Source organism: Colius striatus, chromosome 2 (genome assembly GCF_028858725.1).
Source record: "Colius striatus isolate bColStr4 chromosome 2, bColStr4.1.hap1, whole genome shotgun sequence".
NCBI lineage: Eukaryota > Metazoa > Chordata > Aves > Coliiformes > Coliidae > Colius > Colius striatus.
This window is the reverse complement of record NC_084760.1, coordinates 37733297-37756450: the sequence shown is the minus strand read 5'-3', so window position 1 is coordinate 37756450 and position 23154 is coordinate 37733297. Positions and strand designations below refer to the sequence as shown.

Sequence of the window (23154 nt, the reverse complement as noted above, 5' to 3'; positions counted from 1 at the left end):
TGATTGCCATTGCATCTCTTAAACATCATTCTTCACATCCGGTACACCAGTCTGTTTGTCCTGTCTTGTGATTGGATAGTTTATAGGCCAAATCTCAGTTGACTTACTCTGGTTACATTATGCAGTGCCAGAATGAATTTATGACAATTCTTTCATTAAACACTATTTTGGATACATATCACAAATTCTGTTATTCCCAGGTTATCTTTCAAATAAAATGTCAAGTCCAAGTAATAGTGTAGGATGGAGCAGTCGATATGACATCAGGACAGTTACATAAAGCACAGTGTGTGCAAAGGAAACTTAGTTTTGTTGTCAGTATTTTACTTTGGAGTCAGCTGAACCAAAGATTAATATGAAGAAATTTAATCGTATGGCAAAAATAATCTGTTCCTTGTGAATAACTCTGCTTCCAAATATTCTTATCTGAAACGATGATAGTAGCTGGAGTCCAGATCAGTAGTAAGCAAAATATGTGTGTTGGATTCTAAGTACAAATGTATGTCGAAGTTCTCATTATAGGCTTTGCAAACTAAGGGATGTGATTTGTCTCATCCTGAGGTAGAAACCTAGTGTCTGGTCCTATGGTTAATCAATAATCAGTTCATATGCTGTTACCTAGGTCTTTGTGTCCTGCTACAGGAATTTGCTTTCAAGTAGACACCTACATTAAAGGTGGGTTGATCTAAGGTGCTATAAGCCTTGCCCTGTAAGTCAAAGCCATTCTGGCAGAGTTTTTGTTACTAGATTAAGTGCTGTTGACAGAAGCTGCCTTTCTTGTAACATGTTTCCACATATATTTAGAGAGTTTATGGTTAGAGATCAGAGAGAAGGAAGAAAGTATTGCATGGGATGTAGTAATGCCTCATTTCCTACATAGTTGAATCTCTTTCTCTTGCTCTACTACTTTCCTTTGTGATGACTCATGAAACTCCCACTGGGCAAGTTTGTGATTCTATCGTCTCTTCAGCTTAGAGCTGCACAAATCCTTTGCCAACTGACTGAGATGGTAGGAGCCTCTTCCCTGCCCATTAAACGTGTTTGGAAATTGAAAGGCCATCTTAAGATATTTCTCGGGGTAACACAGACAATTCATGCCAAAGGTAGATGCCTAATATGGAAATATTGTTCTTCAGAGCTTCATTTATGAAGAAGGAAGGAGATCCAGAGGTATTTTTGGGTATTACTGATTTAATCTTAAAATAGATCTGAGTAGTATCCTGGGAGTATATCTGTTGTCTTAGTTATCTGTTTTTCTCCTCAGTCTTCTTCTATCACTAAAGACCATACAATTACAAATTTAAAACCCAACAATAAATAAATAAATATTACAAAGAATTAATCTCAAAAGGTTTTCTACTACTGCTTCAGATGGGCAGTTTTCCAGAAAATGTTTTTTTCTTTAGTGTACAGTCTTGTTTTCAGGTGCTACAACAATGTGCTTATTACGAATCAAAAGTTAAAAACTGGACCAAAGCTAATACAAGAATTTGTGTGAACTTTAAAAGCCTATCACTCCAGTCCAAAATACGTTGTTGACCTTCCTTTTGTCGTTGCTTAATTTATGAGTTTATGTTGCAAATGCTACTTGTGAATGCAATGTTTTCAGTGGGATTCCCATCTGGAGTTTTTAAGTAAAATCAATTAAAAAATGAAACTTTACAACTGGTTTTATTGATTAATTACCAGAAATTTGCTGTAAGACTTACTTTGTTGGGTAAGGACTTCTTGCTTTTGCTTCTTGGATTGTAAATTCCCCAGAAAATGGATGACAAGTTTAATGTTTACTTTGATTGTTGATGTAACTGGGATTCTCTGTCACAGCTGCTCTTGACCTCTTTCAGCTTCAGGTAGTGAAGAAATAGAAGCAAGAATAATTAATTAAAAAATATAACTTATTACAGTTTGACAAAATTCACCCCAAATACTTATGTTCCAGTTGTTGTAAATTAAAGATGTTAACATGGCGAGTAATGAAGTCAGTAAAGATGTCTCCCTTAGCATTAAATTAACTGGGGATGGTTGGAGTTTGGAAGAGGTGAAGTAGAGAGGTGAGGAAAAAAGTTTTATTTTCTATTTGCATTGGACAAATTATTTCAAGGTCATACTTGTTAATTCAAAATATAAGGTATCTCTTTTGCGTTACCTATTGTTTAACTTACACCTTTCAAAACTTAAGATTGAAGGGAGGGAATGTTTTTACAAGTGAACTTTTTTAATGTAGTTGAGTGTTGTTTCTTAGAGTTTCATTCAGATATAGTCTTTCCAGTTATGTAACACTGAAGACTTTCCAATGGCTGTTAGTGAAGTTAGTGCCCCTCACCTCAGAGTCCTGCAAACTTTGTAGATCTTGGGCTTCAGTTACATGCCTAAAACTTCACAAAATCACTAGGAAATAGAATTTAGATCCTTGTACTGAAAGACAAATGATCCTTTTTCACTAAGCAAAAACATTTGAAAAGCCTGATGTTATCCTAAATTAGATCCTTTGTCTGTTTTAAAGATTGTGGTGTAGGCAACAATATTCCATTTTATGGCAATGTGAGATCTTTTTTGTTGTTGCATCTTATTTGATCATGTTCTCATTTTGTTTGAATTATTTGTCCTAATTCCATGTGCTGTTGCATTCCTGCTGTGTAAGCTATACACAGAATAGTGACTTTTGCACTCAGGAAAGGTCATATTCTTAAAATACACCAAAGGTGGTTGCACTTTTGTGCATTAATTTCAATGGACAGTGAGACTTACCAAAACATTTTACTGTGATGACTGCATGCAAAGTCCTTGAGAGTTCCTTTTGAGAATTACTCGCCTATAATCTTGGTATTTTTTGCTTACTATCTCATTACACTTTTTTCTTTTTCATAGAATCATAGAATGGTAGGATTGGAAGGGACCTTTAGAGGTTGTCTCGTCCAACCCCAATTTTTATAACATATTTCAATCCACTTTTAGGGTGTACTCAGTAGAGACAGAAATGGCACATATTTTAGATTAGATTAGATTTTCTTGTGTGTGAATTACAATTTAATTAAATTTGAAACAGTTAAATTGAACAGCCTTTTCCATTCTAGATGATCAGGTATTGGATAAAGAATGCATAATCATTCCTGTAATAATTTCACTATGTTTTTTCAAGTCTATTTAAGACTGTAGTTTCAGAAGCCTGAAGCATCTTATAAGATTGGATATATTTTGTAGAATTTTAATAGCCTCTGAAGTGGATACAAAAAGATTTATGACCTTACAAAGCACTAGTCTCTGTTCCAGTGATGCACATGTGATCATACTCTAACAAGGGCATACTCTAACAGTCTAACAAGACTGTTTGGTAGCTGCACCTGTAGTTGCAAATGGTTATTTTGGCAGATGTATGTCTTAGTTTATGTTGATATTTTAATTCATAAGTAGTGACTTAATGTTTTTGTTATTATTATTGTTGTTATTATTGTATTTTATTTCATTTTCATTAATCAACTGTTTATATCTCAACACACAGTTTACTTTTTTGTCCCAATTCTCCTTCCCATACCACTGGGAGCGGGGAGGAGTGAACTGCTTTATGGTGCTCAGTGGTGATCTGGGATTAAACCACAACAATCCTATTGTCAAAGTCATTGCTGTCTATTTCTATGAGGAAAAACTCAAAAGGTGCTGTCTCTTAGACACTACTAACATGTGTCAACTTCTATGACCTATTCAAACAGCAAATACTGAAATGGGCCTCTGTTTACTGGAGATGGCAGCTTTTTGGGGTTTTTTGCAATTATTCTAGGGGAAGGTATCATAGCAAACAGCCAACTATGTAAATATTTACTGATCTGTTTATAACAGTATCTTATTCTGTCTAATAGCAAACATGAGGTCCATGTTAGAGGAGCCAGTCCCATTACATGAAGAATTTATCTACTGCTGTGGAGCTGCTACCCATGTCTTAAAGTGTGGGCCCTGGAAAGACCTCTCAAAAGATGAAAGTAAAAATCTACCAAGGCTCTTATTCATGATTATTCCTGGTAAGGTTATTGTTTGTTTAAGTCTAGATGTGTGATGGTTGGAAAGGGTTTGTTCCATTTCAAAAACCTCACTAGAGAAATGGTAGAATTTCGATCATGTGTATGTCCAAAAAATCAATATCATTGCAATTGGGAAACGTCTTTGTTATATTTGAGTACTGCTGTTGTCTGTATTTGTGACAATGCTTTAAGGTAGAACTGAGAAATGGGTATGTCTTTACTTTGTGGTGGTGGTTTGCTGACAGCATTGCAGTTTGTGGTCATTTTTCCATTGGTCTCGTTCCGTTTATTTCTTGCACATTGAAGTGGTACTGCAATGTCAGCTCTGTGCCAACTGAAAGATGAAAGTTAAAATATTTGAGGGAAAATTCTGGATCACATATGTATTTTTTTTAAAGTTGATGGGTTTTTAGTAGTAAAGAATTTTTAAGTTGGACTTTTGCACATTAATTTTTTATGATAAGCCTCTTGACTCAATGAGCAGCATATAGTTCTGATTCATATTTAAATCTGGTCATCTTGAAATGAAAGCTCTAAACTGTCTTTTAGTGTATGTTAAAATAAATGGAGAAGTCCTAAATTTATACAAGTCTGCCAGTGAGCTGTAGGAGTTCTGCGACTAGGAAAAGTAGAGCTTGAATCTCCTCAAGCACAGATATTGTGACCCTTTCACTGCCTTACAGTTTGCGTGTTTCTAATGCTTCCCATAGTTTATTTGAATGTATTAGATACTAATACACTAATCCCCAAGAATTAGTGGTCCAAATAACGATTCTTCTGATTATCCACATCTTTGATTTACTATTTCTGTTGGAGTACTCTGCTTTTTATGGGCCAATGTGTGGGTTGGCCCCTTACTTAGTGGTGAAAGAGAACAAAGGTTCTATACCTTAGGTTTTTTTCAAAATTTTGGAAGCCCCATGGGATATTTTATATTAGTTTCTTTGAGCAAGATGATTTTATGCCCTTGCCTGTTGAAGTTGTATAATACCGTAATTTTTAATCAGTGACAGTGAAGTTTAAATTGTTTCCTTAACTGAAAAGAAGAAATAAGCCTCCTAGAATTACACCTTGCTACTGTTTTGTGGAACAACTTTTAAAGCCAGATACTGCATAATGTAGTTCTTTCTTAAAAGATTATCTGTATGGATCTAAATCATCAACCTGTTTTCTGGAGCTACAAGCCTGATTTCATGATTTTCAATTGCTGCTTTCTTTCAGTTAAGACATTTCTGGAAGGCTTAAGTGAACATCTAAGTTATTTCTTCTTCCTCCAGGTTCTGGAGCTTTCACCTGCCTTCAGGTTGTGATACCCTTGTGTTTGGATTAGCCTGTGACTAGGGTAAATCTGTAAAGCTAACATCAGTATAAAGATTTGTAGAGGAAGAGCACAAAAGTCAAATATTATCAGCCAATGCAAAGTACCTCTGCAAGGCATGTAAGCTATTCTGCTCAAAATACACAGTAACACAGATTTTATGGGGTTTATGTTCATCAGAGGAAATTTTTCATGCAAGAAAAAGGAGTGACAGGGCTACATGAAGCTTATTTCCTGCAGAACAGTTCTGTGAAGACTCCTTAATAGTGTCTTATATTAACTAGATAAGTACCCAGAAATAGGCATCGGTAAAATATTCAGAGAGCTCCTGTCATGGTCTGCAAGGTTTTGGGAAACAGCTGATTTATGGTTTTACCCTTATTTCAGAATTAGATTGGTAACAAACTGCAGGTTCTCTCACTGAGAAAATAATGCTACCATCATTTTAGATTCCCAAATCCAATAGAGAATCAAGTTATCCAAGCTCCTTGCTGTGGCTGGCAGGGAGCTGACTGGAACATAATGCAGTCTTGCTTCTCATAAATGAAATGGTTTTTTTCCTACTGCTGTATGCCTCATTTTTCACCTTGAAGGGAATTCTATCTGCCAACACAAAAAAACATAGCATAGGAGAGATCTGGACATTTGGGTGATCTGGCAACATGTTTGTATACCTAAACAGTTAGGGTTAGATAGCATAGACAGATAGATACTTTTTAAACTTCCCATGTATGAAATGTGGAGCTCTTCTAGAGTCCAGCAATTTTCACACTTTAAAAGCATTCTTTACAGAATGAAAGGGAGGGGAAAAACGGTAGCTTGGTACAGGTCAAGGAAAGAAATATCCAGAGAAGAATAACAATCAAAAAAGTGAATACATACAGCCAAGTGTCCAGTGATCTGAACCAAACATGGTTAGTTCTACTCCATGTGACCACTGTTCTGTATGTTACACTGTTCTGGTACATAATTTTCCAGTCTTAATGCAATTCATGCCTATGATTTTATTTATATGTAATCAAACAAAATAGGGTTAGGATGAGCACAGAAGAGAAAAATGATAAAATTCTCTGCTTCTGCTGGAATTGAATTGTTGCAAGACATTTGAGAATCATGCCCTGTATATTCTTTTAATACTTTTTTTCTTTTTAGTCATATTTCTTCGTAATGGAGGGGATTTCTCTCTGGTCTGACTGATTTTTTTTTTTCTTTTTCTTGGTTTTTTTTTTTTTTTTTTTTTTTTTAAAGAAGAGGGAAAAGGAGACTACTGTCTCCAAAACATTCTGCGCCTCTGAAATCGGTGGCAGAATTCCCTTTGACTTTAAGTGGGGCAGGATTTTGCTTCTTGAGGACTGTGCTCAAACCACTTGGAATACAGAACATGCAGCAGGAGTTCAATCTCATTTAATACCAATAAGCTAATGTTTTTATTAATGACAGTCTTAAACTTATAATTTTATTAATGTTTTACTATATTAGTTGAAATGTTTAATTTACGCTGTTCTGTAACAGTTTTTCCTTGGGTAAGTAAAACCTCTGGATGGGAGTAATACTGTGTTTACTGAAGTAATTACTGAGTAAAAGGCCCAGTTTTTCCTCACTGTAGAATATATGCATAAACTTGTTTGCCTTTCTTAATAAGGATTATTTTCTGTTAAAATCGAATTGATTTACTCATGAGAGTAAATGTGTACAGTAGAAGGATCAGTCCATGGTTTTCTGGAAATGTAGGCGTTACAGAAAGGACAGGAATTACTTTTTTCTTCTTGTGTCATAAAGACCTGTTTTCCCCTATTCAGTGTTTGCTTAGTGCAAAATTAGCAGTGAAGTATAAAATCTACTAGAACAATATTTAACATTACTTGGGTTCATTGAAAACCAGGATCCGCAAAGTGTAATGGAATATTTTTTTACTGTTTTAAGAGTATCTGTCTATTTGTGTCTGTGCGTTTAGGAAACGTTTAACTTTGTAAATAAATACAGTACAAATTTTAAAACCACAATACTGTTTAGCTCATGAAGTTTTGTAATTCAAGTTATTCTTGCATTTCATTGCATTTCATTGCAATACCTTCATTCCAGGCTTTGTAATTTTTGTTGCCATTGCTGTGAACTAGGCAATTTTGTAATTTGCAATATAGTACTTGAGAAGCTTAGCTCATGTATAATGTAAATAACATTTGTTGTGGTAATGCGTGCTGCCCAACTTTCATTAATAAACAGAAATGCTTTCATAATTCATTTGTTTGGCATGCATGCAGAGTACTCTCTGTGCTTGCCAAGTTTCTTCATTTGCCTGCTTGCTGTTGGGTCACTGCTGAGTTACAGGATCATCTTCTTGTTTTACCTACTCTTGCTTTAAGGTCTATGAGGACCTAACCAGACATTTTTCTTAAAGTGTAATGATTTAATGTCCCAATTTAATCCTGAGTCAAGCATTGCTTATGGTTTTCTGCACAATAGAAAGTTAAGACTTGTATTCTGATCTCCTAGAAGTAGTTACATATACTTACATCAAGAAGACATGCTACTTAAAGTCTGCTTAACTATTTTTCAGCAGTGAAAATAATGCAGACAATTTACCAGGATTATAACAAGTCTTTAATGTTTGAGACTCTCTTTAATGAAGTGGAACTTCCTATTAGCTTTAAAGTCTTTGAAGTTCTGTTTTTTACTGTAATATGGGGACTCTGAAAAGCTTTCAATACATTATCTGCCTTTATCTGCACCTGCTGTTTTGATATTTAGCAATCATCACCATCAACATTTGCTTAAGAAAGTTATAGTAAGAATCACTATATAATAATACTTTTCACTAAAATTATTTTTATAACCCAAAAGTCTAGTTCCTTTGTATTTTGGGTTTTTTTGACTCCCACTAAAACAACTTGTTTAGGTTGTTAATTGTTCACTCTGCTCAGCAGTCACTGGAATTAATAGTTCTTCAGAGATCTACTGTTACCACTAGACCAAGAGATTTGTTTAATAATAAAAGAATCTTATTTCCTCATTCTACAAACTGTGTAAAGCATATTTACTCCAGTTCTCTTCAATTTGATTTTCAAATGTGCTTTGATTTCTTCAAAATGTATGGGACTAAACATGCCTGTTGGTACACTATCTGTATTGTTTTAACTATTCGTGTACAAGATCTGCATTAGATCTACTAAGGAATCATAGTATCATCAGATTAGATTACAGTATGCTTCTGGTAACCTTTTCCAGAGTGTAATCCAGAACTCTGAATGTGAATCTTGGTACTTAATGTGTGATTAAATCAGTACAAGAAGATAGATCTCAACTGTTTATGCAAAATCAAACTTTGGAGTAGAGACCACTGAGTTACTCAAAGAAGGTACTTCCATCCTCTCACATACTGCTTTTCAAGTCAACAGCCAGTGTCTCCTTCCCCATGGTACAGTAGTGCTCACCATTTGCCTTTGAGGTAAAACTGCAGGAAAGGGGAGTGCTGCTGTCAATGGACAGCTCGGTTAAGAGGAAAGATATTTTTTTACTTCCTGGGCAAGGGGACTTTTGGGTTTTGGGTCATGTTCTCCTCAGTATGCTTTGTGCTCACAGTCACTGAATGAGGCCCAATAACAGTTATATGAACAAAGTTGAGAACTTATTCTATCTGAGCACATGAGGCAATAAAAGCTGGGTTTTCTCTCTTTCTGATTTTATGATTTGTTTGAATTTTTTTTAACTCGTTAGTCCCTGACCATCAGCAGCAGGAGAGATGTCTCTCCAGCCTTACCTCATCTTTTACCTCAGCAGTTTTGTCACTGTCAGCATGGTTGTGGTTTGTTTTGGGTTTTGTGGATTGTTTTGTTGTTGGGAGGGGGAGATGTTTTGTGGGGAAGTTGTTTCTCGGTTGGTTGTTTTTCTTTTCCAGGGTTGGGCTGGGTCCATGTCACTTAGTTCAGAAAGGGATGTAAGGCTAAATTTCATCCAGCCTAATATTAAACACCTAATTAAGATGCTAAAATAAGGACTTTAAATTCCTGGGTACTTTGTGTAATCAGTAGTTAAGGATGGGCACTGCCATGAGCATTTCTGCCCACTGAAAGTTTAGGTTGTGCTAAACTGTTGTGAAGTCTCTAGCTGTGGAGATTATCAAAACTTGACTGGGTGCATACCCTGACATCCTGGTCTATCTGACCCTGCATGAGCAGGGCATGTGCTAAAGAGATCTAAAGTGGTCCTTTCTGATTTGAATGATCCTGCAAATGTGACCCAGGGACTGGCCATCCAGGCTCCTTGTCCAGGTGTGGATTCTGATCTGGATTGATTTTGGAATAGCTTCAAAAATTAGTAAAGATAAATGTATGGATAATCTTAGATAAACACTTGATTAGAATTAGCCACAAAGAGCTGTAATTTAAGGTACACTCTCCTTACCTTCACAGCCCTAACACTGAAATTGGTTTTATTGAGTGTTAGGAGACAAACAGAATTAAAAATTGAGAAGGAAGAGAGTATGGTGCTTAAACATAGTATAGAAAGAGTATGCCAGAAGAGGGAGCTGTTTTAAAGATTAGAAAAAAATACTGTGTATTTTTTTGGAAAGCTTATTGCTATAATAGCCAGCTATACCATGTAGTATCAGGCTGCAGGCTCTCATCTGAATGCGTAGGTAAGCAATTCCATGGGCAGCTCCACTTGTACTGGTTCTCATGTCAGGACGTCTGTGATTTTCTGATGTACAGCAATAAATAGATACAGGACATGAAGGAAAAGGACTAAATACTTCAAATCTTTAATAAAGGAGTTATTTATTTAACTTTGGATTTTGATGGTTCAAATTAAGTAACGATTTTTGATGCAATGAGAAGTTTTAGATGGAAGTCATAGAGCGTAACTGCACAAATAATGTTGAGATAAGCTATAATAGGACTCCTGTTTACAAACTAGCTTGCATTTTATTTTGCTTAATGCCTTGTTACATAGTTTTGATGACCTAAAGCTGAGACTGAAAAGCTATTTCCCATGTGGATGTGTATTTTCAACCATACTAACACTGTGGTTTATATATTTATCTTTGCCTACCTCTACTAGTGCAAGATACAAGAAGTTGCACAGGTTCTATTAGCTTTGCTTATTTTTACCATATCTCTGAAGCAGAGCAATACTGCTGTTGTCCATCCTCAGCTGAAGCAATGAAGCAGAGAAGGGAAATTTAAGTGCTCAGAAATGAAGATATTTAGCACATCTGGTCCAGGGAATCAAGAATCTTGTTTGAATCTACAGCTCTTTCATGGAGACAGGAAGAGAAACACTGTGGGGTTTTTTTTTTATCATGGCCTCTCCTGCACAAATACAGCATAGGACTTGAAGCAAGTGTTTAATTTTTTGAATGTATTATTTGCCTGCCCCTTCAGACTGGCTTTGGCAAAGCTAGTTGGCGTTCTTAAAATTTTCAAGAGAATCTTTCCTTGTATCCCACCTGTCTGTGTTGTGACCTAATGTGATCAACATCAGGTAACTGGGGTCTTCCTGGAAAGTGTCTGCCTTGTCCTGCTTTTATTAGCTTTAAGTGACTGAACCTTTTTTTTTTTTCATTTGGGCAGCCTGTAAGGAAAGTGAGTGGCAGAACTGTGCTATTCATAGAGCTTTTGCCTTCAGTTAGCTTTTAGAACCATCAAGTTATAAAGAAGATTACTAAGATGCATTAGAAAGTTAGATACATCATAGAGTGTATATTAAGACCAACCAGGCATTGGAAATCTAAGAGCTTAGTGCTTGGAGCACTTAGAAAATTAAGGCCATTATTTCACAATCCAAAATTGTTTGACAACAATACTGGCATAAGATATTCTTGTTCCCACCACATGGCACTACTCCACCCCTTGGTTATGCCAGAACAATTGTGAGAGATTATGCTGTGAATTAAATACATACATTTATTTCTGGGATGGTCTTAAAGCTGGAACAGTTCCCTGTTTGGATTCACAGCAGCATGACCTTGCAGAATTGTAGCAGTGTAATTCAGGGGGTGGAAATGATAGTGAAGAGAGAAATGGGAGTACCTTCAACTGAGCTCACTTCAGAAGTTTCTGTTGTTAAGTTATGATGTCAGTCTACAACATGCAGCACATATATATGGGTTGAGTCTCAGTCTTGAGAGTCTTCCTCCATGGAAGGAGATGATGTCCCACTAGTCACACCAGGTGGGAGAGATTCACTGGGGAACGCCCCTTCCTTGTGGCATCTACATTCTTTTATACTGCGGCACCAGATGAAGCTGCCAAATCTTTCTGTTTGACCCTGGGTTCTCAGATTTTTATATGGAGAAATTGTATTTTACATTGCTTTGAGATTTTTTTTTTCCTCTAAATGATAAAAAAAGGATGGTGGGAAGGAGCTTTCTTACTCTCCAGTAGCTGGCATATATGATACAAAAGCAGTCAACGAGAACGGACCACACTGCGGAGTTAAAAGCTTGTGTAGCATAGCAATCCAAGTAGAAGGGTTTACATAGAGCAAGATAACATGAGGTTTTTATGCTATGGTTGCAGGTCTTCTTATCAGTGGATAAGGTGGTAAGAGTACAGCTTTCTGTCTCAGTGAGATATAAACACCGCAGAACACTGCATTCAGGTACTTCCGTGGGATATGTATTACACATGATCGTATTTTGTAAATTTGCACTTGAACAGAAGCAAAAGCACAAAATACTTCCACCCAACTTCCTGCTACTTCCAAAGCTACTTCTTCCAACTTTTCAAGCAGTTTCTTTATCATGAATATTTGTGGCTTAATGTGAGATTAGTCTTATTTTCAGCTGACCGCCTGTTTTCTCAGATGACAATGCATATAAGGTGCTGTTAACTGATAGAGTTCTTAGTGATCAGTAATGGTTTAATTTTCATGAATAGACTGTTTGGTCTGTATAGTTCTCATCTACAAAATGAGAATAATCTCTCTCAGTCAAGTATTTGAGGATTTGTCAATGAGATAGGCTGTCTCGACTCACAAAGAACCAAGGTTCCTTGAGGGTTCTTCCCTTTATTTCACTGAGCTAAATAATTTGACTTCGTGAGAACATTATTCTTGGGGGATGAGACTGTTTGTCTGTATTTGGTTTTTACTTTTAACCCACATCAGACTTTGAATGCATCAGTCAATTTTCCCCAACTTTTTTTCTGAGAGATAGAGTCAAAATAATACCAAAAAATAAGAGTAGTCGTACATGCCAGAAGACTACCCCTGAAGGAAAGATGTAGTGTATTCTATCCCAAATTATATATTAGAAAATTAAATTCTTAGAACACTGCTCTCCATTATTTTTACTGCTTATGGACTGCTTGTTTGTGAGTAATATTTTAAAATATGTTAACAGTTGTGCTTTCTTCACTGGGTCAGTCCACCAGCTTGTATTTTATTTGGAAAAAAAAAAATGATCTTTTCATTAAAAATAAAACCTTTCTCATGCGAGGAGGAGCCCATATATCAGATCTAGGCTTAAAATATGCCACTTTTATTGAATTTCCCAGTGTTCTAGAAGTACTTTGCATGGGGGCTTGACACATTTGAGCTTCTTAAGTTTGATGATGCAGACTAATGACAGGATGATTGAACATCCAACTGTATTTGACAGTATTTCCCTCCATTAAATCTGGGTGGCAGATATGACTTACTGAAATTTCTCCATCCACAGTCTTCTTTTGATGTTCTCTCCTTGCTAACTCTGTTCCTGTGTGAACTGATCTAGGTGGACCTGCTCTAGCAGGGGAGGGGGACTGGATAATATCTAGAGATCCCTTCCAGCCCTGACCATTCTATAATTCTAATGAGTTGGCGTTTTCAGCATGGATCCTTCCTGCCTGGCTGCATGCAGCATAATCAGGGGAGGAAGTGATCTCTCTCCTGCAGCATGCAGAGGCTTGAGTTGGCTAGAGTTATGGGAAAGTTGTATTCTAAGGTACTTGGTTTGACTATTTGAAAAAGGATGTTTCTCTTCATATGATGTCCAAGGCAGGAGTGGAGAAGAAATTCCTTACTGAGGGACTCACCTATGAAGGAAATCCAATGTTTTCATGTGCATCATATACACATAGTGGAATTAAAATGTTTAAAGCTACAGCATCAGTGTCTAATGTACTTCCTTCCTTCCTGGCAGCTGCTACCAGAAATACGTGGGCTGATATGGATTTGCCTGGATAGTAAATATTTTGACTTTGTTATCTCTGAAAATAAAAAATAAATCCCCCTTCCAGATTCTAGTTAACACATGGACTCATTTCTGTTCCGATAGTAAATTCTATGGATCATTGAAACTATATTAGAAATAAATTCGACACGTTATGTTCAACATCTAGATTACAGAAAACAATAGAGCCTAAAATTTATTAAGTCCTAGCCCTTGATCTTGTTTTCATATTATAGTCAGACTGTGAGACTTTGATGATTGTTCCAGTTTCCATTTTTTAAAACAATCCTTCGTTATTCTTGATGGATTTACAAACCCCTGTAAGAATAAAAATACATCCTTATATACTGCCTTCCACCTATAAGTTATAGATTTTTTTATATCTGTTATCACAGCCCTCTCTTAAGAGGCAGAAGCTTTTCACATTAGGTCTTAAATGGCTAAACAACTGTGCTTCTGAAGTGCCTAGTGTTTATAAATGAGGAAGCATTTCCCTGAATTAAGTATTTTGATTTAAGTCTTCATGGAGCATCTATTTAAGACCAGTACTGATATCCTAACTACAGAACTTTTTTCCTCTATCTGATACACAGTGGTGTCAAGCCAAAGATTTTTTTCTTGAGGTTATGGATGGGTAAATCTTGGTTTATCCATATGAAGAACAGTTTGTTCTTTTGTCCTGTGTTTCTAAAAACTGATAGCAAATACAAATGCAAAATTGGTCTGCAAAATCACCTTAACACATTCATTTCAAATATTACATTCCCTTGGCAGTTTTGATACACAAAAATTAGAGAAACTCATTTTTAGTCTTTTTTATTGAAATTAACTGTCTTAATGTTCTCAATTGCTAAAGCCCTCAGACCTATGCTTTTCTTTTTCGTAACTCTAACCAATGGTACAAGCATTGGGAAATCTTTGATACAGATTAGCAAATGTTCTTTCTTGGGCTTTTTATATTGTTTGCATTCTCCATGTATATTATTAAAAAGTGATCAAATCTGAAAAGTTATCTGTACAAAACATAATTTGTGGTTATCTTGGTTTTGAATTTTTTTTCTTATATTTTTCCTGATGGTGGTGTCTCATCAGGGTTGTGCTCTTAGTCGTGTATTTCACAGACTTTCTTATGAACTCATTTGACATCAAATCTCATATTCTTCTTTCCACACTTGCTTTATTCGCTCCCTTTCAGAAAGTTTGTTTTCTACTGTTCCAATTCTACTTCAGACCCAAAACCCTGCTGGAAAATTCCCACTGGGTATTCTAGACCCAGCAAAGAGCTCACTGCAGCCTCTCTGCCAGCATCGGTTGTAGGAGGGTTTGGATCAGACAGACTGTCCTGGTTTAGGTCTATCTGGGAACACTGATCAGGACCACTGATCAGCTGTAAGTACCAAGGGACTTTAGAATGCCCTAAGGACTGGGAAAGCTCACTTGCCACTTATGATTGCAGGCAAAAAAGACTACTCAACTTGGGGAAGAAAACAGAAAGTTAATCCACCAACAACCAAAAATATAAAAACCAAAACCATAACAAACAGAAAACAGTAGAATGATACAATGATGAGGAACACAACCAGCCCTTTAAGACCACCTTCTCCTCCCCCCTCCTCTCATCCCAGGCTCAGAGCCCTAATCCTGGTGTCTTTACCTCCTCTCGTACTGAATGGCTCAGGAGGATAGGGAACAGGGGTTTCAGTCAGTCCTTTCCTGATGCCTCCTGCTACTTGTGTCTTCTCAAGGCAGACAGACAACCTGCTCCAGTGTGTGATCCCTCACAGGCCAGGCAGCCCAGCACAGGCCACTCTGACGTGTTTATCCCAAGGGCTGCAGCTACTCTGCCTCTCGTGTGAGTCTGCACTGTGGCCCGCAGGCTCTCCAGCACTGCCTGCACAATCACCGCCTCCTCACACAGTCTCCTGCCTGTCTGGGTGCACTCACACAGAGCTGCTGGTGGCTCTCAGTCCTTGCATTGCCCTCCATGGGCAGAAGGGGCACAGTTGCATTCTTGCTGCAGGTTGTAGAGGGGTCTCCGGTCTGGCACTCCTTCTTCCTTTCTTCTTCCCTGACTGTGGGATCTGCATGGTTACTTCTGTCTTAGAATAATAGAATCACAGAATGGTAGGGATTGGAAGGGACCTTTAGGGATCATCTAGTCCAACCTAAAGGAGGTCAACTTAGATCAGGTTGTACAGGAGCACGTTCAGGTGGGTTTTGAAAACCTCAGGGAAGGAGACTCTACACCCTCCCTGGGTAGCCTGTTCCACTGCTCCCTCACCTTCATGGTAAAAGAGTTTTTCTTTATGTTTAAATGAAACATAAGCTTCTTTCCCATTACCCTTTGTTCTGTTACCAGATACAACAGAAAAAAGGGATGTCCCAACGTCCTGATACCCACCATTTAGATATTTGTAAATATTAATAAGATCATCTCTCAATCTCCTCTTCTCCAGACTGAACAGCCCCAGTTCCCACAGCCTTTCCTCATAAGGAAGATGTTTCAGTCCCCTGATCATCTTGATGGCCCTGCGCTGGACTATCTCCAGCACTTCCCTGTCCCTCTTGAGCTGGGGAAACCAAAATTGGACACAGGAATCCAGATGAGGCCACCTTCTATTCTGGCTCGTTTTCACTTCTTAATGATGGCAGAGACACCAGATCGGCCCGACTGTGCTGGAAGTGGGTCCACCTGATAGATGGGGGATATTTCAAGAACTGCTTACTAGGACCAGAACTGTACCTCCCTCCCTGTTACAAAGCAAAAAGTGGCTCCACACAAACACATTACACAGACTAACCACATCTGGAGTGATAGTAGTTAAATCTGTTTTCATCTGCCCAAGCAGATTCTTAAGAGACTCTGTATGTATAAATGTGTGCTAGGAGACCTAATTAAATATGTTAATTTTTCATTTACTATAAAGAAAATGGGAAAAAAGTATTTCATTTTAAGCACTGGAAGATCCTGTTTTCTAGCTTTAATTTTTTTTTTAAATTGCTGTTCAATTACGAACTTGTGTTTTTAAATTCTATATCTCCATCTCAACTCCCTTCCTAGAACCATTAGTTTACAGACATATTTAAAAACAAACAAATAAACCCAAGTCTTTTTTTTTCTATTCGTGTACGTGTTTTATCTGATTGAGACATTAGAGAGAACTATTGAAATATGTATGTGGACTTTATAACTTTTGCCATAGCACTTGATCACAAAGTCCAGTAGGTTTAGAGTGGGCAGTATAAGGATTTAAGACTTTGTATCTTACCTGCCTGGATAGATGCTGTTAATCATTCATATGAGTAGGCAGACATGTACAATCACAGTTTCTAGCTAGGAATTTTTTATTCTCAGGCTTCAAACACAATTGTCTCTTGGGTAAAAACCAGCTGTGTTTAATTCAGCTTTATCAGACTGTCTGTGGAATTTCTTTAGAGCGAAATGAACCCACATTTATCCTAGAAGTGGAACAGTGCTAGGGAACATGAGATTGTTTGATCTGCGAAATGTGTACTATAAAAATTTATATGTAAGTTTTAAAAACTGTATGTGTATATGTACGTGTATGGGAAAAAAATGTGAAATATTCTTGAAAAACCTCTCTTATAAGCTGTGTTAGACACCTGGCTGAATCCTTCACAGATACCCTATTTTCACAACCCAAGTAAATATATTAAGATGCTTTCCAGCCAAAGTCATGATTCGAGAGTTAGAGAGGATCAAACAGTGTTTTCACATGTGTTTCTGTATAATGTCCTTGTAATTTTTTGCTCTTTGGCTGGTGCCTGAGTATACAGGCTGTACGTGGAACGCGGGATGAAGATGTGCAAACAAGTGAAAGCTTAATTGACATAAGTTTATGATGATCATTCAAATGTTACTTGACATGTTTTGTTTGAAATCTCTTGACCTTGCATGTCAGAAAAACCTGTGTGTTACCTTTTAAGGCCTGATCATCAGCTTTGGTGTCAGTTTCTGCAGTCTTCTCCCAAGTGTGAGAACATCATTGTGTTTTTTACATGCTCCATTTAAATCCTTCTGACATCTGCTTGGGCTGCTTTCCATTCATTAAAACAGGGGAGTTGCATCTTCCATGGTGGCTGGTCAGACGCCAAAGGCAGATTAAGTTTCCTTGAGCAAGGAACTTGTCATTTAGGCTCTTCAGGCTGGAGCTGGGAGCTTTGGCAGCTCTGCGAAGAAGCAGAGAGAGTCATTACCATGAAAATGCTTTTGTATGGTCCAGCTCTGTGCCCTCGTATTTTAAATATGATCTGTGACTGCTCATTTTTAAAAAAAATGGTCTGCACTTGGTTTTGTTGAAAGAAGTTATCATGTAAATACTGCAGTGTACATTCTTAAATCTGAAACTGTGGATTATTTCTAAAATTAGACTAATGGTATAATTGCTGGCATATTTTCCAGTTCCTCAAAACTCTCTGTTAACCCACTGTTGGCTGTGTATTTCCCTTCTTCTATTCATATAGATGTGTCTATTCTTTATGGTCCTGCTGAGGTCTCAGGGCAAACAGAAAGCAAATGCTAGAGGAGTTCATGAAGTACCATTACTGAATGCCAGCTACCTTTCCCACAGATGGTCATGCTTCTGGAGACATGGCTGAAAACATTGGGGAATATGTCACAGGCTAGCACGGAGAACGCAAAAACTTGTTCAGAACAAGGTTCAAGAAACCTCGTCACTGTTTTGGATGATTTAGCTACAAATAAATTCTTTTTCCTTCACCCCTCACCACCCTTGGCATTTCCTATAGTCTGCCTAAATAAATCCTTTTCAATTTAAATATTCCTTCCAGAACTGCTATGAATTGTTTTCATTTTGTGTTTTAGTCTCCATTTCAGGTAAGCTCTTTTCGAGTTTTTCTGTCCTTTTCTGGACAGAAGGCTTGTCCTGTATGTTTTGTTGTGTATCTTTATTTCTAACCTGAAACATTTTGCCGTTGAGACTTACACTTTACATGTCTCACTAAGTCTGACAATTAGATAACCCTGTGCAAAACTTGTACTAGTTCTCTCTTATTTATCGTTTACATTTTCCATTAATATTTTCTGTTGCAGAAGAGTTCAAAATGCTTAACAATTTGTAAGCCACAAAAGCTATCATTACTTGTGGGCAGTAGCTATGCTCTGTGACTTTTTAAATGAGTTTTATGTTTGTTATTTTGCATTCAGAATTAAACTGATTGATTTGCAATGGTGGCATACTTTATGTATTCAAATGTCCTAAGTCTGAATAACTTACTTTTTGAAACAACATCTGAAATATTAGTATGTATTTCATTTTAAGAGAGACCAAGTTTGACATTTTGTTTAGAAAATCAAGTGAAATCACTATAAGAGTTATTCTCTATCAGTGATATAATGGAGCAGATATTTAGTTTGTACAAATTCCACTGCTAGCTGTCTTCATATGGAGGAAGCAGTTGCTATTTCAGGTCTTGATTTGATGGAAAAAAAGCATTAACAAGAAAGTGTTTGAAAGTGAAAGGCTGGCAAATGCATGTTTAGAGCAATTTTCATGTTTTTAACTATGTGAGTGATTAAAGAGTAGTAGTTCCTGTTCTTGAAAGACTGTATATAATAAAACCTTCAGTACACATATGTGGAGAATATTTGCCTCCTAATGTAGCTCAAAGTTACACCTCTGCACATTCAATAATTAAGTACTATTTTGTTTTAGCTGTGGGTGGAACAAGAAGTGGATTTCTGTCTTCAAATTAAAAATGGAAGGACATTGGGCTAAATGTAGAATAGCTGGATGAAGTGCTGTGTATTACGGAGAAGAACAGAGGTGTCAGAAGTTCTTTGGTTATTGAAACTGATGAGTACACCAAAGTGACCCCACTGTTCAGATTCACAAATTGTCCGTTTGACATGCTTCTCATAAAATGCTCAAAAGTCTTTTGCAAATTAAGCTAAAATACACTGTATTGTAGTTTTGTGTCCTTTTCTGTTATGTTCACCATTTACATCTATTGTTTAAAAAACTTCTGAAACAGCATAAACTGTTGAAAATTAGGGACAGTTGGGAGTAACTGCTTAAGATGTACTTCTTGGTTCATATGACTGCAACTTGAGATTTACTGGCATGCATGAATGATTCAGGTGCCCTGAGGTGTCTGAGGATTGATGTGGTATGCAAATAACTGGAGTAACCTTCAAATCATGGAGGTTAACACAGCATTTACTTACGGCTTCCATTTTTTGACACTTAAGTTGCTGAGTGAAAGAACACTTTTGGTTTGATGTACTGGGAAATCCTTAAAATGCACGAATGAGCACTGCCTTGCCTGGGTGCCTTTGTGATGAACCTGTTAGGCTTTTTTCCTAGAAAACAAAATAGTTTGATTGAACAACATTTCAACTGCAGTGTATTAGCCCAAAGTATTGTTGATCACAGACTGTTGTGCATATTAAGCCACAATTACTTCCATTAGATGTTACTATAACTGTTATATCAAAAAACTTTCTGTTCAGTTTTTTTGTTTGTTCCCCTTAACATAGTTGGACAGATAGCAGCTGAAGTGAAGACATATAAAATGACTGACTTTGCAGAGATGTGAGTCTGAGCTGTATTAGGAGATAAATATTCTCCACATAAATATTGTAGGCACAAGTTTTCAATAGCAGGGTCTATTAATCTGCATTTATTTAAGTCAGTGCAAGTCTTGAATAACTCAATTGAAATTGAAATTTCCATAAAGAATAAATTTGTAGCTGCTTTACATATGGTTGTGTCTCTAGAGAAATTTTTGGTATTAAAGTCTGTGTTGCTTTTCCCTCCCATTTGTGCCAGCCGTTCTCATTCACACCCCTTCAAGGCATTTTAAAGTATCAGTAGCAGTTCTAATAGCTGACCCCTCATGACTTTTGCCATGAGCAGATGCTTATGAAAAGCGAGGAATGGAGGTTTCCTTTGCATTTTTGTTTTTTTCTCTTTTACCTGCCTAAAACACACATCACATTTATCACAGGATAAAAATCCCCTTTCCCTGAAAAAAACGTTTTAAAATGCTTTGAGCTTTGTATGGTATTTGATGTAAAGCCTCACTGTTCATAAGCAGTTCCTACTTGACTGCTCTTCAGCTGATGACTGAATTCTGAGAATATTTACATGTTAAGGTCACCTGGCTGATGATGGGAAAGACCACTGAAATGTCTAAGACAGCTGTTGCCATTTCACCCCTTTCCTTGTTTTGCATTATTAAAGGAGTATTTGTATTACTGCTACTTTCATCTTTAACCTTGGTGAAAGACAAGTTTCCTTTATGTAACTTCAAGAGCTTGACAAAGGATGTATAGATTTTATTTTATTGGCCCAGTTTTATTGTATTGTCTCTAGAGTGCTCTACGTTACATATTTTTGGTGTGTGAAAATGTGGTGCAGTTGTACAGATGTGTGACTCCTGTGAATTTTAAATTGTTTTTCTGGAAACTAGTTTGCAAAAATTTGATGATGATTTTTGGAGTTTATATATACAATAACTTTTATCTTTTTTAAAGTTCTCTTTTAGTGTCAAATTGACAGAGAGATGCTTAGAAACTTGTAACAACTGACTACAAGTTTTGAGTTTTGATGGGATTTTGTTTTTTTTTCCCCCAGATCTGTGTATTGCATAGTACCTGGTAAAAATCATGTTGTTTTAAGGTCAGTCATTTTATTAAGGTTTAAAAATGATCAGAGACACTTTTGACATGTAAGTGAGGGATGAAGCATGTGTGGTAAGTTACCTGGAGTGGAAGGCTTCCCTACTTTGCTCTCATGTTATCTCTGGTTTGAGCCGCAACAGCAGCTCTTACACACACATCTGTGCTGGAGGTGGCTTTGGATGCTGGGTGCACTGCTGCTCTGTAATGAGCAGGCTGTTTTCTGGAAGTCCTAGACTGAAGGAGTGCCTCTTGGGAGAGTAATGAACTTACTGTGTTACCTCAAGAAGAAAAGGGTTCCAATAAAATATGACAAAATGAAAACGACCACTATAGAAAGGGAATAAGTGGCACAAACGTAGTTTTTATCTCCATATACTGTTTCCACAACATTGTGATTTAACCCCAGCTGTCAAATGAGCCTCACATAGCTGCAGCCATTCACTCACTTATCCCAAGTGGGATGGGAAGATCAGAAAGACAAAAGTGAGACAGCTCATGTGCTGAGATAGAAAACAGTTTAATAGGTAAAACAAAAGCGATACACACAAGCAAAACAAAACAAGGAATGTATTCACCACTTCCCATTGTCAGGCATGTGCTCAGCCATTTCCAGGACAGCAGGGCTTCATCACACCTAACGGTTACTTGGGAAGACAAACACTGTCACTGAATGTTAACACTCTTCCTCCTTCTTTTTCCCCCAGCTTTATATGCTGAGCATGATGTCATATGGTGAAGGGATATCCCTTGGGCTCAGCTGTCCTGGCTATGGTCCTTCCCAACTTCTTGTGCACTCCCAGCCTCCTCACTAGTGGGCTGGAGTGAGAAGGAGAAAAGGCCTTAACACTGCAAGCGCTGCTCAACAATATCTGAAACATCCATGTGTTATCAACACTGTTTTCAGCACAAATCCAAAACAGAGCCCTGTACCACCTAGTATGAAGAAAAATAACTCTACTCCAGCCAAAACTGCTACACACAAGTACTGTTTTGATCACAACTGTGGTGGTTCTTCTCTCATTCTCTGATATTACAATCAGACTGATATAAGGGACTTTACACAGTTTTAATGTGGTGATTGTCTTTTTTTCTCTCATACGCTTTCAGTAATACATCAATGTTATTTTGAAATGTCTTTGTCTTAAAAAGTGAATGCCTTTTTACACAATACTACTCTTCATGCCTTTTTACACAATACTACTCTTCATGCCTTTTGCTGTTGATGACATCCAAACTAAGAACTACCTAGTCTGTGAGTGAAACACATGTAACTGAGCAAACCTAACCATGAGGGTGGACTTTCCTGATTTTTAAATGTTAATAAGAAAGCAGTGGGACTACTCTGAAAAAAGTAATGAATAACTAGATAGAAATTATGTATTTTTATATCCATGTGAAGTTTTTACGCATCCTATGGGAGTTAGGAAACAAAATCTATTTCATCTTCATATGGATTTCTTTTCCAACTGATATCCAAAAGAGAAAGAAAAAAAAAGAGGAACAGAGATTAGAGTTTTATTTGGAAATCCAGAAATCCCTATCATATCATAGAATCACAGAGTGGTATGGTTTGGAAGGGACCTCAAAAGATCATCTAGTCTAACCCTCTGATAAAGCAGGTCCACCTTGATCAGGTCACACAGGAACACATCCAAGCGGGTTTTGAAAACCTCCAGAGAAGACGACTCCACACCCTCCCTGGGCAACCTGTGCCAGGGCACCCTCACAGTGAAGAAAGTTTTCCTTATATATGCTTATCTGAGGGGCAGTATTTCATTTTCTAGTTCAGCACTGTTAATGTTGATATTGTCACTTAAACAATGGACTTAGAGCAAGCTGAATTTGTTCAGATGTCAGCTTCCTCTGACAAGTTCTTTCTAAAGCTGATGGAATGCAGGAGAGATGACACGTTCTCTCATGATGTTAGAGCACACGGATTGGAAAGGAAAGAGATTCTCAAGTGGGATGGAAACAGAAATATGATGATACAAACAGAAAAATGTGA

At 37.2% G+C, this 23154-nt stretch overlaps 1 protein-coding gene across 1 annotated transcript in view; it reads left to right on the top strand.

The window, feature by feature from the left end:
- The window catches only part of LDAH (lipid droplet associated hydrolase), a 119216-nt gene that overhangs the window by 7252 nt on the left and 88810 nt on the right, over positions 1 to 23154 (top strand). Inside the window, exon 2 of the mRNA XM_061990842.1 lies at positions 3855 to 4013. Within this exon, the coding sequence (XP_061846826.1) occupies positions 3855 to 4013 (159 nt within the window). The remainder of the gene's footprint in view (positions 1 to 3854; positions 4014 to 23154) is intronic.